Source organism: Lithobates pipiens, unplaced genomic scaffold, assembly GCF_037356315.1.
Source record: "Lithobates pipiens isolate NorthernLeopardFrog02 unplaced genomic scaffold, aLitPip1_a1.2 Scaffold_19, whole genome shotgun sequence".
NCBI classification, from domain to species: Eukaryota; Metazoa; Chordata; class Amphibia; order Anura; family Ranidae; genus Lithobates; species Lithobates pipiens.
Window position 1 is genome coordinate 372,077,130 of NW_027507764.1, and position 20,276 is coordinate 372,097,405.

Here is a 20,276-nt window from a genome sequence, read left to right on the forward strand (position 1 = left end):
ACTGCACTGTAAAAAATGTATTATTATTTTTAATTTTCCAAATAATTGTGACAGAAAATGTGCGGGTGTCACAGTGGTGTAGTGGGTAGCACTCTCGCCTAGCAGCAAAAAGGGTCACTGGTTCAAATCCCAACCATGACACTACCTGCCTGGAGTTTGCATGTTCTCCCTGTGCCTGCGTGGGCTTCCTTTCACACTCCAAAGACATGCTGGTAGGTTAATTGGCTTTTGTCTAAAAAAAAAAAAAGATTGGCCCTAGGATATGAATATGAGTTGGGGATCTTGGATTGTGGGCTCCTTGAGGGAAGGGACCGATGATACTCAGGGTGGACTGATGTCTTTATTCAACAGTGCTAACTATATAAAATTTAAACTTAAAAAAACTCACCATGCCTCTTACTAAATACCTTGGACTGTCTACTTTCCAAAAAAGGGTCATTTGGGGGATATTTGTACTGTCCTGGCCTTTTTAGGCCTCGAGAAATGAAACAGGCCATCAGTACATCAGGATTGATCCATTTTCAGATATTGTATATATACCATAGTTTGTGGACTCTATAACTTTCCTACAGACTAAATAATATACACTGATTTGGGTTATTTTCACCAAAGAAATGTAGTGGAATACACCTAAATTTATGAAGAAAGATTATTTGCAAAATTTTATAAAAGAAACAAAGAAAAACATGTTTTTTTTAATTTTTTTTCAATATTTTCTGCTGTTTTTTGTTTATTTAGCAAAAAATAAATAAAAAACCCATTAACCACTTCAGCCTCGGACCAATAAACACCTTAAGGACCAGAGGTCTTTTTACAATTTTGCACTGCGCTGCTTTAACTGGTAATTGCGCAGTCATGCAATATTGCACCCAAACGAAATTTGCGTCCTTTTCTTCCCACAAATAGAGCTTTCTTTTGATAGTATTTGATTGCCTCTGCGATTTTTATTTTTTGTGATATAAATGGAAAAAGAGCGAAAATTTTGAAAAAAAATGATATTTTCTTCTTTTTGTTATAAGAAAAATCGAATAAACTAAATTTTAGTCATACATTGAGGGCAAAATTTATTCAGCCACATGTCTTTAGTAAAAAAAATGTCAATAAGCGTATATTTTTTGGTTTGCGCAAAAGTTATAGCGTCTACAAACTAGAGTACATTTTCTGGAATTTACACAGCTTTTAATTTATGACTGCCTATCTCATTTCTTGAGGTGCTAAAATGGCAGGGCAGTAAAAACCCCCCCCAAATGACCCCATTTTGGAAAGTAGACACCCCAAGGAAACTGCTGATGGGTATGTTGAGCCCATTGAATATTTATTTTTTTGTCCTAAGGGATTGAATAATGACAAAAAAAATAAAAAAAAATTACAAAAAGTTGTCACTAAATGATATATTGCTCACACATGCCATATATATATGTGGAATTGAACCCCAAAATATATTCCGCTACTTCTCCCGAGTACGGGGATACCACATGTGTGGGACTTTTTGGGAGTCTAGTCGCGCACGGCACCCCGAAAACCAATCACCACCTTCAGGATTTCTAAGGGTGCAAATTTTTGATTTCAACCCTCACTACCTATCACAGTTTCGAAGGCCATAAAATGCCAAAATAGCACAAAACCCCCCAAAATGACCCCATTTTGGAAAGTAGACACCCCAAGCTATTTACTGAAAGGCATGTTGAGTCCATGGAATATTTTATATTTTGCCACAAGTTGCCTGAATATTACAAACTTTTTTTTTTTTTGCACAAAGTTGTCACTAAATGATATATTGCTCACACGTGCTATGGGCATATGTGAAATGACACCCCAAAATACATTCTGCTGCTTCTCCTGAGTACAGGGATACCACATGTGTGGGACTTTTTGGGAGCCTAGCCGCGCACGGGACCCCGAAATCCAAGCACCGCCTTCAGGATTTCTAAGGGCATTAATTTTTTTATTTCACTCCTCACTACCTATCACAGTTTTGAAGGCCATAAAATGCCAAGATGGCACAAAACCCCCCCAAATGACCCCATTTTGGAAAGTAGACACCCCAAGCTATTTGCTGAGGGGCATGTTGAGACCATTGAATATTTTTTTTTTTTGTTCCAAGGGATTGAATAATGACAAAAAATAAAAATATTTATTTTTTTTACAAAAAGTTGTCACTAATCTATATATTTCTCACACATGCCATGGTTATATGTGGAATTGCACCCCAAAATACATTTTGCTGCTTCTCCTGAGTACGGGGATACCACATGTGTGGGACTTTTTGGGAGCCTAGCTGCGTACGGGGCCCCAAAAACCAATCGCCACCATCTGGATTTCTAAGGGCGCAATTTTTTTATTTCACTCCTCACTACCTATTACAGTTTCGAAGGCCATAAAATGCCAAAATAGCACAAAACACCCCCAAATTACCCCATTTTGGAAAGTAGACACCCTAATCTAGTTACTGAGAGTCATGTTGTCTGAACGAAAAAAAAGAGATTGATTGGTGGGTATGCCCACCATTAGATACCTCCCTTCATCCACCCACTTCTAATGATGGACATACATGCACCATTTATATATGCCGAAGCATGGGGGCATCCTCCCGCAAAAAAGTTATGCCGCGTACATACGTTCAAACTTTTCCATGGGCAAGCCCTCCGTCGGAATTTTGACCGTATGTACGCGGCATTAGGAGCAAAATCGCTCCTCCACCCCTTATGCCCCCATGCTTCGGCATATATGCTCTTTTTTTAACTGTGGTGGTGAAATCACCTCCTACAGCACTGGAGTCACGGCTTTATGTATCGTGGGAGCAAAAGCTGTTGCTGTCAAGATAAATAAATCCGCGCTGCAGCTGAATGGCGTACCTGCTAAGCAAATTATGGTTAACGTTAAAACAAAGTAACATCACAGTAAAACCTTACCATACCATACCTGCAAAGCAAATGCCAAAAAAACAGTAAAAAATAAAACATTTTTTAACACAACCTGTGCCTAAAATATATATATGCCGAAGCATGGGGGCATCCTCCCGCAAAAAAGTTATGCCGCGTACATACGTTCAAACTTTTCCACGGGCAAGCCCTCCGTCGGAATTTTGACCGTATGTACGCGGCATTAGGAGCAAAATCGCTCCTCCACCCCTTATGCCCCCATGCTTCGGCATATATGCTCTTTTTTAACTGTGGTGGTGAAATCACCGCCTACAGCACTGGAGTCACGGCTTTATGTATCGTGAGAGCAAACGCTGTTGCTGTCAAGATAAATAAATCCGCGCTGCAGCTGAATGGCGTACCTGCTAAGCAAATTATGGTTAACGTTAAAACAAATTAACATCCCAGTATAACAGTAAAACCTTACCATACCATACCTGCAAAGCAATTGCCAAAAAAAACAGTAAAAAATAAAACATTTTTTAACACAACCTGTGCCTAAAATATATATATGCCGAAGCATGGGGGCATCCTCCCGCAAAAAAGTTATGCCACGTACATACGTTCAAACTTTTCCACGGGCAAGCCCTCCGTCGGAATTTTGACCGTATGTACGCGGCATTAGGAGCAAAATCGCTCCTCCACCCCTTATGCCCCCATGCTTCGGCATATATGCTCTTTTTTAACTGTGGTGGTGAAATCACCTCCTACAGCACTGGAGTCGCAGCTTTATGTATCGTGGGAGCAAACGCTGTTGCTGTCAAGATAAATAAATCCACGCTGCAGCTGAATGGCGTACCTGAAAACATGAAAAATGGTTAACAATAACACAGTAAACAGTAAAGTATAAAAAATTAGAGAGAAGAGAGAGAGAGAGAGAGAGAGAGAGAGAACAATAAAACAACAACTATTTTTGGTTTTTATATTTTATATTTTTTTTGTTTTTTTTATTTTACTTTTTATTTATTTTTTTATACACTTTTTTTTTAACTGTAAACTGTAACGGTTCGGGTCTCTCAAAATGCGATGGCATCTTGGGAGACTCTGTGTTAGTGTTCCTAGCCTGTGAAATGCTGTACCCTACGCTAATACTTCACTAGTGTGTGGTAGCGTTCAAAACACTCACCCTGACAAAGACCAGGATTGCCAGGACAGCATGGACAATAAGAACGGGTGTCACGCCTAAATCCGTGCTTGGTACAGACACGACATCTTCAAGCCAATTGAAATCAAGCAAAGCCAATTGAAATAAGTAAGCAGACACTTTTTGTACCAGCGTCTGGCCTTACGGGAAGCTAGATACGGCGCCAACATCTGGTCATTGAGGTCCACCCCTCCCATATTTTTGTTATATTCGTGGACACAGAGGGGTTTCTCCACAATACCAGTCGCCGTAGAAATTTGGACCGTCGTGTCTGCATGAAGGGAGGTAAGAACGAAAACATTCTTATTATCCCTCCACTTCATAGCGAGCAAATTATTACACCGATAGCAGGCTCTCTCCCCCAGCCTAAGACGGGAATCTACAAGCCGCTCGGGAAAGCACGGTGCCACATACTCCAATCTGATGATCAAATAAATGACTAAACAGTTGCACGCTGGTGTAATAGTTGTCCACGTACAAGTGGTACCCCTTTCCGAATAAGGGTGACACCAATTTCCACACTATCTTGCCAGCGCTTCCTATGTAATCAGGGCAGTTCTCCGGCTCTACGTAACTATCTTTACCCTCATAAACCATAAAGCTCCATGCATAGCCTGTGGCCCTGTCACAGCACTTATAGAGCTTGACCCCGTATCTGGTACGCTTGTTGGGAATGTACTGTTTGAATGACAAGCGACCAGTAAACTTAACCAGGGACTCATCAACGCAGACAACTTTTTGGGGAGTAAACAAGTCTGCAAAACGTTGGTTGAAGTGGTTTATGAGGGGCCGAATTTTGTAGAGCCGATCGTATTCAGGGTCTCCACGTGGACGACAAAGTTCATTGTCACTGAAGTGCAAGAACCGCAAGATCTGCTCGTATCGTTTCCTGGACATGGAGTTAGAGAACACGGGCATGTGGTCAGCCGGATGCGTGGACCAATAAGCCCGCATCCGCATGAATTTATGTGTGCCCATGTTGAGGGAAAGGCCCAGAAACATCTTAAATTCGGAAACCGTAACTGGTTTCCAATCTCTGGCAAGAGACGGCAACTGGGGATTAGCGGCGATGTGTTGACCAGCATATAAATTGGTTTGGTCCACAATAGATCTATAGAGATCTTCCGTGAAATACAGAGAATAAAAATCGAGTGGCGTAAAATCATCTGTATCCACCTGAATACCGGGTTGGGCAGTGAATGGGGGAAGTACTGGTGCTGCAGAAGTGGTGGGCACCCAATCAGGATTGGCGAATTCTGCAGGAAGGGCACTATGGGAACGACGGGCCTGTCTTCGTCTTCTTGGTGGCAGCGGGACACTACTTGTGCTTGCCACCTCGCCAGCTTGAACTGCACTTATGGGACTCGCCACGTCACCACGTGATACTGCAGTGCTGGATGTACGTCCAGGGTGTACTAGGCCGCTGGTGCTTGCCAGTTCACCTAAAGGATGAGCGGCGCTAGTACTGGCTCTATACTCCATACGAGGGACTTGCGGTTCCTGCACCTCAACAACATCAGAAAATCGGGGTCGGGTACGCCTGACGTTAGCAGGGACCTCTTCTTCGTCGTCAGAGCTATCTGACATGGAGGCGCTGTCCTCTACAGGTTCGTATTCTGAGCCTGAATCTGACAGATCAGTGTCTTCCTCTTCACTATCTGTCATGCTCAGAAACGTGTAGGCCTCTTCACTAGTGTACCTTCGCTTTGCCATTTTGGGCTCTAAATTTAGGGGTACAGTAGTGAGACTCACAGGTAAAAAAGCACCTAGCCTGTCAGCGCCTGTATAAAACGCTACAAAAAAAACTGTTAGCGATCGCAGGGATCAGGCCTGACTCTGCGAACGCTGCAGTTATGTGTGTTGTGTTTTGTAAGTGACAGTGATCGAGCGATACTGCACTTGGGTGGGCTGGGCTGGGCTGGGCTGGGCAGAGGGGCAAAACGCAGGTGCTAGCAGGTATCTGGATTGATCCTGCTAACAATGCGTTTTTTTAGAACCCTAAATTGCTGGGCACGCTAGTATAGATCTGATCAGATCAGATATTGATCTGTTCGGATACTATACCACTAAGGGAGGTGTATGCTTTGTTAGCGGTACTGGCACTAACCTAGCACTGCCTGGGGCGACGCAGACCCTTTCTGACCCTAAAACCAAATTTATATCACCCGCCGGGTGATCAGGGGGTTAAACCTTTATTAGGTAATAAATGGCGGGTGCCCTGATGCTATAAAAAGCGAACTACCTAACCAGCGTCACCCGTAACACTTATACGGTGATCACTGGTGAAAGGGTTAACTAAGGGCAATCAGGGGTTAAAACCTTTATTGGATATTTATATGGGGGTACCTGAAGCTTTATAAAAACCTGACGGGGAACCTAAATAACGAAATAACTAACTGGCTAACCAGCGTCACCAGTGACACTTATGCAGCGATTGCTGGTGAAAGGGTTAACTCTAGGGGCAATTAAAGGGTTAAAACCTTTATTAGGTTATATATCGGGGTACCTAACGCTATAAAAACCTGGCGTTGAACCTAAAAAAAAAACTAGCTTCCTAGCGGGACCAGTGACACTATTGCAGCGATCAGAAAAACGATCGCTTAGTGACACTGGTAAAAGGGGGTGAAAGGGTTAACTGGGAGGGCAATCAAGGGGTTAAACTTTTATTGGGGGGGGGTAGGGGGCTACCCTGGACCTAAAGGGGCCTAACACTAGCTGCCCTGACACTTTTTACAGTCACAACTGACACTAAATATAGTGATCAATAAATAAATGAACACTGCATTAGTGACACTGTGACTGGGGGGGGGCGGGGGGCCGATCGGGGGGGTGATCGGGGGGTGACTGGGGTGAAATGTGTGCCTATGTGTACCTATGTGTCAGTGAACTGTTGGTGCACTTACTTGGAAGTCTTCACTCCTCGCTGTCCGGTTCAAAAAGACCGCCACGAGGAGTGTGACATCACTTCCTCCTCCTGTGTTTACATTTTCACAGGGGAGAAAGTTCGTCACTGGCCAGGAGCGATCGAGAGGGGATGGCCAGAAACCAACGGCCATCCCCTCATCGCGGATCGCTCCGGCACCGAAAGGGACCGCCGTATCTAGCGGGAGGGGGTCCGATCGGACCCCCCACCCGCTGGAAAGCAGGCACGTACATCTACGTGCTTGTGCCTGCCTGTGCCATTCTTTTTTTTATAAATTCTTTATTTTTTCATCTTTTCTTTCCATAGATTTCACATTACGTTTCGTTTTACATCTACAACTTCTTTAACAGCTATAACAGTCTTATAATATTTCAATCCGTACCTCAATTCCATGTCATCCTCCCCCCTCCCTCACCTTTCCCTCCCAGAAAAATAAATAAATAAATATACAAACAAGAGAAAAAAAAAAAAAAAAAAAGTTTGAATTTTCACTATAATCCCCCCCCTCACTCCCCCCCCCCCCCCCCACCACCACCCGCCTGCTCTATCATATTTCGAAATGTTTCACATCATACTTTCTCTATAATTTAGATATGGAGCCCAGATCTTCTGATATTTCTCGTCTTGATCTCTCATTGTCATTGTTAAATTTTCCATTTGTTGGATTTCTGCAATTCTCTGAAACCACTGTGCTCTAGCTGGAGGGCTGCTTTTTTTCCACAGAACCGGGATGCATGCCCTTGCTGCTATCAATAAATGTCTCAGCAAAGAATTTTTGAATCTTTCTATTGCCATTGGGATGTCCAGCAGCAGAAAAGTTGCCGGTTTATCTCCCAGGTCAATTCCTGTAATCCTTACAATAGTATCGGCTACCATCTCCCAGAACACTCTCATTTTTGGACATTCCCAAAATATATGTAATAATGTTCCTTCTGCTCCATGACATCTCCAACATGTCTCTGATATCTGGGGGTAAATTTGATGTAACACTTTTGGTGTTCTATACCACCTAGTAAGGATCTTGTATCCCCCTTCTTGATATCTGCTTGCCATCGAGGCCTTTTGATTAAACCACAGCATCTTATCCTTTTGTTCTGGGGAAAACGTAGTCCCTAAATCTCTTTCCCAAGCCTGTAAAAAGGGCAAATCTTGTGAAGTCTCCTGTTCTATTAACATACTATAAAAATAAGACATCAGATGTCTCAGTTCCTCTCCTTTCAAACAGATCTCTTCAAACTCAGTCAATGCCCTTATTTCTACGTATACCTTTGATTTAGATCTAATAAAGGCTTCTAATTGCCTCATTCTGAAAGGGTCTAGTCCTATTGTCATTCCTTTTTCAATATCTTTTTTAGTCATTAACCGGTTGCCTACCGAGAAATGACAAATTCTACTCATACCTCTATCTTGTATTGTTTTAAACTTTGGATCTGTCATTCCCGGTAGAAATGCTGGGGTACCAAGGATAGGAAGGAGCGGACTGGGAATTCTTGAAATAGATGTTTTCCTGAATACTCTTTTAGTTATTCGTAATGTCTCCCCTAGTATTGGATGTTTTCTCAATCCCATTGGTATTTCTGTATCTGGAATCCACACTAATCCTTCCAATGGGATATCTGTCGCTGCTTGTTCTGTCTGTATCCACGGTTTTTCGTTTTTAAGCCTACACCATTCCACTACTCTAGTTAAGTGTGAGGCCTCCTGGTATTTTATTGGATCTGGAAGTCCTATCCCTCCTTTTCCTTTGGGGAGTACTAAAATATCTCGACGTACTCTTGCTGGCTTCCCAGCCCAGATGAACTTCATAAATCTTGATCTAAGATCCTTAAACAAACTTGAAGGGATCTTAATTGGTATAGTTTGAATTATGTATAACAGTCTGGGCATCACATTCATCTTAATAATATTGGTTCTCCCGAACCATGTAAAAATCTCTTTGTCCCATTTTTGAAGATCTCTTTTGATCTGTCTTACCAGTGGGATATAGTTAAGTTCGAACAGTTCATTTAGATTTTTTGACATTTTTGTTCCTAAGTAACTTATATATGAATTCGTCCATCTAAAATCAAATTGCGTGGACACTGCTTGCAACTGAGGCGAATCCATCTCTACTCCCATTGCCTCCGATTTTCCATAGTTTATTCTAAAGTTAGATATTTTCCCATATTCTCGTAGCTCCATTAGTAAAGATGGGAGAGATGTAATTGGGGACGTTACAAAAAAGATCAAATCATCTGCATAAGCTGCCAACTTCTGATCCTCATTTTTTATTTTTACCCCCCTGATATCCACATTGGCACGTATTTTCCTTAAAAAAGGTTCTATTGTCAAAATGAATATCAGGGGTGAGAGGGGACATCCCTGGCGTGTTCCATTTAAAATGGAGAATGGCTCTGATAATCTGTCATTCACTTTCACCCTAGCACTTGGTTTTGAATATAAGTTTAGGATCCATCTCAGCATCCCCTCCCCCAGGCCTATATGTTGTAGTACTGCTTTTAAGAATATCCAATCCACCCGATCAAACGCTTTTTCTGCATCCGCAGATACTATCACCATTGACTTATGCAATTTTTGTACCAGGTAAATTGTGTTCACCACTCGTTGCGTATTTTCTCTTCCTTCTCTCCCTGGGACGAATCCCACTTGATCTGGGTGTATTAGTTCCGGTATCAAATTTATCAATCTCATGGCTAATATTTTTGTGAACAATTTAAGGTCCACATTCAACAACGAAATAGGTCGGTAGCTGGGACACTGAGAGGGATCCTTTCCTTCTTTCGGTATTACTGTTATATGCGCCAGTAACGTTTCTGTTGGAATTTGCTTCCCTTCCCGTATTGAATTATAGGCTTCCACGAATCTCGGAGCCAATTTCTCCGCGAACATTCTATAATATGACAAAGTAAATCCATCTGGACCTGGTGATTTACCTAATTTCAATATTTTTAATGCTTTTGCAACTTCCTCTAGAGTGATTGGTACATCTATTTCTCTGGCCATTTCCTCTGTTATTTTTGGCATTTCTGTCCTTTCAATATATTCTCTAGCGATCTCTCCTTTTTTTAACTCCTCTGCCAACGTAGGCTTCTTTTCCAACTGATATAGCTTCTCATAGTATTCTTTGAATACCTGAGCAATTTTCTCCGATGTATTAACCATTTCATCTCTCTGTGTCTTAATTTGTGTAATTGAATTCCTAGTTGTGCTTTCTCTGAGGGCGTTTGCCAACAGTCTCCCTGGTTTATTCCCAAATTCATAGAATCTCCGTTTCCCTCGAGTTAGCTTTGCTTTCGCTTTATCTATTAATTGGAGATTTAATTTTTCACGCAGACCCTCTAATTTCTGTTCTACTAATTGTGCTTGTGATTTTTTATGTACTGTTTCTAGTTCCCTAATCTCTTTAAGCAAGTTATCAATCGTTTCATTCATTCTGCGTTTTCTATGTGCTCCCATGGATATAAATATTCCTCTCATGACACATTTATGTGCTTCCCATATACAAAAAGGTGTTGTTTCTCCTACTTTATTTGTTGCAAAAAAAACATCCAGTTCTTGTTCTAATTTTACCTTATATTCATTATCCTTTAGTAATGTTTCATTTAACTTCCATTGCCATTCCCTTGGTTCAGCTTCCCCTAATTCAATCACACAACTCGTCGGGGCGTGGTCTGATAGTGTAAATAGGCCAATTGAGGCTTCCACTAGGGATGTAATCACATTCTGGGAGATTAAAATATAGTCAATTCTAGAGTAAGATTTATATTTTGCCGAGAAAAAAGTATAATCTCTGCTCTGTGTGTGAACAGCCCTCCAGCTGTCGATCAGCTGCAGTTCTTGCATCATTCTCTTTACTTTCCTTAATTTGACATAAGATAGATGAGACGAGCCTTTTGATGTGTCTTTTATTGGATCCAAAGCCATATTTAGGTCGCCTCCTAACACTAATATTCCCTCTTTATGTTGTTGAATAATCTGTAAATAGATTTCTAGAGAGGTTACTTGGTTTTCATTTGGCAGATATATATTTACCAGTGTCACTTTTTGGCAGCCCAATGTACCTTTTACTATCAGGAGGCGACCTTCCTCATCCATGTATACCCCTTGTTCCTTCCATGGTGTCTGTCTTGCTATTAAAATAGATACCCCACAGGATTTCGAGTTCTGTGAGGTGCTATGATATACCCAGGGGAAATAGTGACCTTTACTCCAAGGGATCCTATCCTTTTTAAAATGAGTTTCCTGTAAGAAAACTATTTGAGATTTAAATCTTTTCAACTCCATTATTAATCGTGTACGTTTCTCTGGGGTGTTTATTCCCTTAACATTGTATGATGTGAAACTTATTTTAGTCATTTTTATTGCCAGTTCGGGGGGGGGGGGGGGGGGAAAAGAGAGGAGACGAAAAATAAATAAATATATAAAAATAAAACCCAATCCACGCCCCAAAACTACCCCTTCTTTCAGATAAATGAGAGACAGATACTATATCCGGAGCTGTCCCCCAAGAATAAAAAAAAAAAAAAAAAAAAAAAAAAAAAAAAAAAAAACCCAACGCCTCCGACTTTTCCTCCACCTGGAGGAGAGGCGTTTAATATGGGGGTGTTAGTGAGCAAAAGAGGAGCAAGTGAACCGCGCCCACAACCAGCGTTCTCCACACTAACAATAATTATTTTTCTACCACATTCATCTTTTTCTTGTTAACATAGACATGATCTTTATCATTATCTTTACTTAATCCTTTACTTTTCACATATTATCTCTATTCTTCCCCTTTATTTCTTTTCCCTTTCTCTTTCTCTTTCCCATCTTCTCTCCCTCCTCCCCCTCATCATTTCTACTGCTACCCCTCTCTTCTTTTCCTTAAGTAAATTACTCTCCCCTCAACCCCCCCCCCCCCCCCCCCCCGCTATCAACAGGAAAGGGAGGGCAGGAGGGGAAGATGTGCGGGGGACACAAAAAAACAAAAAACAAAACACAATCTCCCCCTCCCCTCCCCTTCCCCCTCCAAAACCGAGTAAACCTTCACCCCCCCTCTCTATTCACTCTACTTCCCCACCCCACCTCTCCCCCCTAAGGGAGTCCTATTAAATCAATCCACATTTTGTGTCATTTGTGTCGCGGATCGCGGATCGCTCCGGCACCGAAAGGGACCGCCGTATCTAGCGGGAGGGGGTCCGATCGGACCCCCCACCCGCTGGAAAGCAGGCACGTACATCTACGTGCTTGTGCCTGCCTGTGCCATTCTGATGACGTATAATGGCAATACGGCGGTCCTTAAGTGGTTAAATACCACCAAAATAAAGCTCTAGTTGTGTGAAAAATTATACAAATTTCTTATGGGTACAGTGTTGCATGACCATACAATTGTGACAGCTCTGAAAGCTGAAAATTGGTCATGGGCAGGAAGGGGGTAAAAGTGCCCAGTATTTAAGTAGTTAAGCTCTGGGTGTATGAGCCTTAAAGTGGTTGTAAACCCCAGACATAAAGTATAAAAACAGTACATCTTTTTATACTGTGTACTTGTCTTTCTCCAGAGCACTGATCGTCATTTCTCTCTGCTGCCTTGTTCTTCTCTTGTCAGCATGAGTCACTTCTGGCAGCTTTTCCGGACACCAAGAGTTAAAACGGTAAAGGGGAAGGGAACTGCGGCGCACAGCCTGTGACTTATATTCATAGATGTGCTTGTTTTCCATACTGCGTGAAGGGGGGGGGGGGGGGGGGTGGTTCTCCTTTTCTACTATTAGGGCTCAGAGCTGTCTTTCAGATTCCTGCCCCCTGCTCCTCGATCTAAGTAGTAAAATTTTCCTCTTTGACGTTTCATAGTGATATGCAGAGAAATGGCTGCAGATACACAGCTACAACTTATGTAGGAGGATTCGTTTTATCTCTGTGTAGTTTACAGGCGCTATAACTTTTGCGCAAACCAATCAATATACGCTTATTGGGATTTTTTTTACCAAAAATATGTAGCAGAATAGATATTGGCCTGAATTGATGAAGTTCGATTTTTTACATTGTTTTATTGGCTATGTTTTATAGCAAAAAGTAAAAAAAATATATATATATTTTTATTAAATTGTCGGTCGTTCTTTGTTTATAGCACAAAAAATAAAGAACGCAGAGTGATTAAATACCACCAAAAGAAAGCTCTATTTGTGGGGAAAAGAGGCATACATTTTATTTGGGTACAGTATCGAACGACTGCGTAACTGTCAAAGTAACACAGTGCCGTATCGCAAAAAATGGCCTGGTCAGGAAGGGGAGTAAATCTTCCGGAGGTCAAAATATGTACAGTAGGTTTCATTTAAGATATGATTGAAGAAATAGAACTAAAGGCTTACTTCTTCATAAGGATGGTCACGGGTTGGTCTTTTAGTAGGAAAAGAAAGGTCTGAGAAATCTACCAAGTAGTTGTAGCCCCGAGGCAAGTCAACAAAGTCTTCATCAGTTTCAATCATCTACAAGGAAAATAATATGACATTATAACACATGGACAACTTGTTTAGCACCATGACATAGTGGGGGTTATTTACTAAAGGAAAATCCATTTTGCACTGCAAGTGTACTTGGAAGTAAAGTCGCTGTAGATCCAAGGGGGGCATGCAAGGAAAATAAAAAACAGCATTTTAGCTTGCACATGATTGGATGATAAAATCAGCAGAGCTTCCCCTCATTTCAGATCTACCCCTTAGATTTAGAGCGACTGCACTTCAAAGTGCACTTGCAGTGCAAAGTCTATTTGCTTTTCGTAAATAACCCCCTATGTGTCTTTCTAGCACGTTTGTAACAGGTCAGGAGAAAAGAGATGATGTATTCATAGTAAGGGCTCTTTCACACAGGGCGCATCCGTGCTGATCTGCCCCGTGGACATCCGCTTGCTCAGCGGGGATCGCTCCGTCGATCCCCGCTGAGCAGGAAGATGACAGGGATGGACCTGTCAGAGCGCTGCTCTCCCCTATGGGAGATCAGATGAGGACGGACCGCAGAGTGGCGGATGACGGATGGAAAAGTAGGTTTTTCCTCGGTCACACTTTTTCGGATCAGAGCGTGTCAGATGTCAGCGGACAGGTCACCGCTGACATCCGACGCTCCATAGACCTCTATGGAGCATCCGTCCAGGTCCGCCTAAAAAACTGACAGGCGGACCTGAATGGATCGGTCATGTGAAAGAGGCCTAAAGGTCTAAGAACACATTTTTGGATGATAAACTAGGCCAGTACATCTAATTGGAATAATTTTGATGGTTCAGCCTCACACAACACCTAACAAAGATGGCACCTCATCCCTGAAAATTTGAAACATAAATCAAAGGACAGGAGGGGAAATTAGGGATTTTCGCGGTGCTGGTTAACAAAGTACAATTAATTAAAGTACAAAAATTTATTAAGTTTGAAGTTAAAATCAGTAGCAGTATATGCTTAAAAGATACAGAATAGTGCAATACAGTGATTGTTCTCGTCAAGCACACATAGTCCCGACATGTTTCGCATTGGATTGCTTCTTCAGGGGATGTGTGAATGTTTGAACAGAATCTTCAACCACTACGTTGATGGTAAAGTAGGGGAATTGTCCACCTCGGGGGTTAACTGCAGCAGTGCTGAATCGCAGGGGGCTAAAAAGCCAACCCAAGGAAAATAGGTTGGATAATTGTAAGAAATGGGGACGCTCGTATTTTGAAAAAGATCTTTTTGAGCACTCAGGGAGACACACCTGCACAGAAGTACCAGATAGGTTGGATAATTGAAAGAAATGGGGACGCTCGTATTTTGAAAAAGATCTTTTTGAGCACTCAGGGAGACACACCTGCACAGAAGTACCAGCAAGAAGTACAAAGTCTGGAGGATCAAGCGTCACCCTTGGCTGCGGGTCGCACTGCTGCAGTTAACCCCCGAGGTGGACAATTCCCCTACTTTACCATCAACGTAGTGGTTGAAGATTCTGTTCAAACATTCACACATCCCCTGAAGAAGCAATCCAATGCGAAACATGTCGGGACTATGTGTGCTTGACGAGAACAATCACTGTATTGCACTATTCTGTATCTTTTAAGCATATACTGCTACTGATTTTAACTTCAAACTTAATAAATTTTTGTACTACAAATTTTGTACTTTAATTAATTGTACTTTGTTAACCAGCACCGCGAAAATCCCTAATTTCCCCTCCTGTCCTTTGATTTATGTTTCAGTACATCTAATGTTTTTGTTCACACTTGCATCCAGGGAACAGGATTTTCTTAGGGCCCTTTCACACTACTCTGTAGCAAAATCACAGTAAAAACACATATGCATTTTTATTGCAATTTTGATGTGTTTCAGATGTGTATCCTGTGTATTTCTGTTGCATTTTTGGGTTGCCTACACCTGTGAAAAATTAACATGTGACTAAAAAATAGAGGTCGACCGATATGGGTTTTTCTCTGGCCGATGCCGATATTTAGAAATCATGGCGGCCGATAGCCGATATATGATGCCGATTTTTTTGGGCCGATATGTTAGGCCGATTTTATTTTATTTATTTATTTTTAATCCCCCTTGATCTAACACACCTTTCCCACTGGGGCGTTTTTTAAGGCGCTTTTGGGCTAAAAATAGCGCCTGTAAAGTGCCTGCAAAATGGCTCCCCTGCAGTCTGTGTGAAAGACAGAGTGCTTTCACACTGAGGCGATGCGCTGGCAGGATCTTAAAAAAAAAAAGTCCTGCAAGCAGCACGTTTGGAGTGGTGTATACCGCTCCTCCACCACTCCTGCCCATTGATATGAATGGGCACCACTGCCGAAGCGCATGCAATGCCATTTGGCAGCGGTGCTTCATGGGCGCATTTAACCTCTTCCTTGGCCGCTAGCTGGGTTATATGTGCTTCACTAGCAGCCAAATAGCACCGCTAAAATGATGGTAAAGAGCCGCTAAAACTTGCGTTTTACCATCAACGTCTGCCCGCTCCAGTGTGAAAGCAGCCTTCATAAGTGATACAGAAAATTTCTTACACTTATCGGATTCCTCCCCCCCCTCCGGCGCCACAATTGGCACCTTTCAGGGGGGAGGGGGGTGCAGTTACCTGGATAATTCGGGTAACTGCACCCACTTCCGGGCTAGCTCTCTGCGGAAAGGGGCGTACATTACGCCCCTTTCCGCAAGTGCCCGCCCCCTTCCGCAAGTGCCCCGCTGCCTGCTGGGAAACACACAGATCCCAGAGGCAGCGGGGACCGTCCTCATTGCGCAGCGCGGCTCGCGCATGCGCAGTAGGGAACCGGGAAATTAAGCCGAAAGGCTCCATTTCCTGATTCCCATACCCAAGATGGCGGCGGCGGCAGCACTCGAGTGTCGATCTAGAGATCGGCTTCGGGTGCCGACATCGCGGGCGCGCTGGACAGGTAAGTGTCACTATTTTAAAAGTCAGCAGCTGCAGTATTTGTAGCTGCTGGCTTTAAAAAAAAAAAAAAAACGCGGAGTCCCGGCGGACTCCCGCTTTAAACATTTATTAAACAAAACAAACCTCCAATCAGTTTACTTGTATGTATGATATAGATTTAAAAAAAAAAAAAAAAAAAAAAAAAAAAACCTATATATTAAATAAAAACGGGTAGTCAAAACTTTTGGACAAAAAAAAAAAAAAATGGGCTAACTTTACTGTTTTTATTTTATTTTTTAAATGGTGTATTTTTTTCCCAAAAAAATGCATTTGAAAGACCTCTGTGCAAATGCCGTGTGACATAAAATATTGCAACAACCGCTATTTTATTCCCTAGGATCTCTGCTAAAAAAATATATATAATTTTTGGGGGGTCTAAGTGATTTTCTGGCAGAAAATACAGGATTTTTACTTGTAAGCAACAAGTGTCAGAAAAGATTTAGTCTTTAAATGGTTAAACTGAGAACTTCTACACACAGAGATGACTTCATTCATTCAGAAGTGTAAACATTGTATCATTTAGTTCTTTTCTTGGCAGTCTGCCCAGAGAGGAGGAAAGTGTTGCTATGACGACTCAGGCAACTCACACTGACTTCTTACAGAAGTCATTTCAAAGTCCCGCTGTAGAATCGGCTTTTTATCAACACAATCGGCCGATGCCGATTATTTAAAAAACGGCAAATATCGGCCGATATATCGGCCGACCTCTACTAAAAAACGCATCAAAAATGCAAATTGTGGTGCGTTTTTACCCTGATTTTACTGCAATGTCCATTCGTTTCAATGGGAAATGAGTTTTTAGTGTGGTTTTCAAAACCACAACAAAAGTGCAGCATACGGGACTTTTCACAATGCACGGCACTCACAGCGCAGCGATGTGAAAAGTCCCAGAGGATTTAAAGGGAAACATTTTTCTTGCGTTTGTCTTGCAAGGTTAAAACGAAAGAAAACCATATAAGTGTGAAAGAGGCCTAAGTACACCTCTCCCTATTGTACAGCACTTTGTCTTGAGGATTATACATTTCTTTTGCAAAAGACTAAACTAACTGATTAGCTAGTGCTTTATGTTTGATAGTTAGTGGGCTTCTTATCCCAAATAAGGGACGCAGACCCCTCTTATCTTGAAATGCTTATGCCCCATACACACGGTCGGATTTTCCGATGAAAAATGTGCGATCAGATCATGTTGTCGGAAAATCCGACCGTGTGTGGGCTCCATCTGACTTTTTCCAGTCAAATTTTGCGGCGCACAAAGTTTGAGAGCAGGATCTCAAATTTTATGACAACAAAATCCGATTGCGTAAATTCTGATCGTGTATAGACAATTCCAACGGACAAAGTGCCACGCATGTTGGGGTCAATTACTAGACGAAAGCTATTAGCTACTGACCCGTTTATAGTCCCATCGTACGCGTTCTACATCACCGCGTTCAGAACGATAGGATTTTCCGACAACTTTGTGCAAGGGTGTGTATGCTAGACAAGTTTGGGCCAAAATCTGTCGGAAAAAATCTGACGGATTTTGTCGTCGGAAAGTCTGACCGTGTGTACAGGGCATTACTCTCCTTAGGGGGACAGAACAGAGTCCTCTCACCTCAGCCATAGAAGTGATGATTGGCTGTGCTGTGACTCTTGGCCAAGTAATCTATATGAATGTGCCATCTCCAGATGAAAGAAGCATAGTATTTCATGTAACAGGGCCTTATATGTTAACATAACTGTCATAGCTGATTGCCCCCTAATGCCGGCTCTCCTTCTCCTAGCCTGAGATATACTATACAGCAGATTATAAATTCTGAAACAAACCCAAATTCAGACATATGCACTAGCACGAGTTAAAAATATATATATTTAAATACATACCGTAGCTGCATTTTTTGTCTTATATCTGTATCTATATGTGGAATTCAGCTTTAAGAAATAATAGAGATAATACTGACTTAATGAAAGTCATTGTACTTACCCTGACAACCAAGTTATAGCCTTTGAACCCAGCCCAGGTGAAATATTCTTGAATCCAGGACGGATAGTTAAAGATCTCATCTTTAAATGAAGTAGACATGGCATCCAGGTATGTACCAAAGTCCCAAGAATCTTTGAAAATTTTGGTTCCTTCTGGTGGATCAACAATGGCCTCCCTATCCAATGAAAATTCAGAACTTTAATTATCAAAATGCATGAATATGCAGACATAAAACAAGTATCTGGTCCTTATTTTTTTTTTTTTATTATTTCACAAAGGTTTTTATTGAGAGAGAACAATGCAAAAATTGCAACTTGTATTAGTACAGTTTCAGTATCGCCTATACAGAGTGTAACAAGTATTTGTAGGATTTTTCAGAATGTCCATTAATCTGACAGGGTACAGATAAGTGCCACATATCATATTCAAATACAAAGTAAGAAATCTATTATATAATTGATACAATTCTTACGAGCTAAACATATATAAAATGTATTCAGGGCTACTCATGGTAAGGAGGGGGGGAGGGGAGTGATGGAAAAAAAAAGGGGGGGGGGGGAGAAACCAGTTATATATAATAGTATGCGGGAGGAGTAGGCAAGGGATGTTTGGTGATAAGCGGGCCGGTGTTCTTTGTCTAACTGGGTCTTCGCATCGTGCTTGAATGGCAAATATTTATTAAAAGTTACAGTATGGATGTTTTGTTGTCCTGAGTATCTTTGTATTCTATCCATTTGAGCCAAGTTGAGGTAAAGTTTGTCATTCTGTCTTGTGAGATACTTATGAGTTCCCTAATGGTTTCTATGGAATTGATTCTTCTGAACCATTCCTTTTTCGATGGAGGTGAGGTTGATCGCCAATGACAGGGGATACAGTGTCCGGCAGCATTTGTCATAATCATGGTTAAGGACTTCAAATACTTTTTTTGGGGGATTGTGTTGTGGTGTAATAAAAAGTGAGCTGGGTCAAAGTTTAGTGTTTCTGAGGTTACTGATGTAATGGTTTCATGAACTGTTTTCCAAAATGCCTGAATTTGTGGACAGGACCACCAAATGTGTATCAACGAGCCCTCCTCTCTATTACACCTCCAACATCTGTCAGAGATCTGAGGGTAGAATTTATGTAAGATGTTGGGCGTTCTGTACCATCTTGATAGAATCTTGAACCCGCATTCCTGGGTAGCGACATTAAGTGAGCCTTTGTGGGCATATGTGAAGATGGTTTCCCAGTTATCTTTGGTAAGAGATAAGTTAAGATCATTTTCCCAAGCTAGGCAGGACGGGGTGGAGAACTCAGAACCTTCTTCGAACAGTGAGTTGTACAGAGTGGAGATATTGTGTCTTTGTGGGTGTTTTTCTGAACATAGGATCTCAAGGGTCGTGGGAGTTTTGGACCTTAAGTGTGCCGTGTCTGCTGTGGTGAGATAATGTCTAATTTGGAGATAGGTCCAATGTGAGATTAGACTAGGGTCATTGTTCTTGTTGATTTCTTCGAGGGATAAAAGTTTCCCATTTCAGAAGAAATGTTTGGTTAACACTACTTTATGAGGCCAATTAGCTAAGAATGTTATTTGTTCATTTCCTGGGGGGAAATCGGGATTGTTTCTGAGTGGTGTTAAGGGACTGATCCAAGGGGTAGGGTCAGTTTTCCTATAGGTGTCATGGAATGTTGCCAGAGTGGGGCCTATAAGGGGGTGAGATTTAACCTCTTTTGGATGGTACTTGGGGTTTATCCAGGGTAGATGGTTGATTGGGTAGGTAAATTGTGCTTGTTCTAGTGATACCCAGTCCTTCATTGGTTGGTGTATATTCCAGTCTACTATTCGTGTCAGTAGGGCTGCCTGATGGTATTTTCTTAGGTCAGGAAGTACAATTCCACCTTTGTTTTTAGGGAGGATTAGTCTTGAATATT

At 41.8% G+C, this 20,276-nt stretch overlaps 1 protein-coding gene across 3 annotated transcripts in view; it reads right to left on the minus strand.

Annotated features, from left to right (window-relative positions):
• The window catches only part of LOC143996967 (cytidine monophosphate-N-acetylneuraminic acid hydroxylase-like), a 399,676-nt gene that overhangs the window by 11,938 nt on the left and 367,462 nt on the right, over positions 1-20,276 (minus strand). For all 3 annotated transcript variants that reach the window (XM_077492297.1, XM_077492296.1, XM_077492298.1), the window contains exons 11-12: positions 18,366-18,540; positions 13,333-13,449 (exon numbers count right to left, since the gene is read on the minus strand). In XM_077492297.1, coding sequence (XP_077348423.1) covers positions 13,333-13,449; positions 18,366-18,540 — 292 coding nt within the window. The remainder of the gene's footprint in view (positions 1-13,332; positions 13,450-18,365; positions 18,541-20,276) is intronic.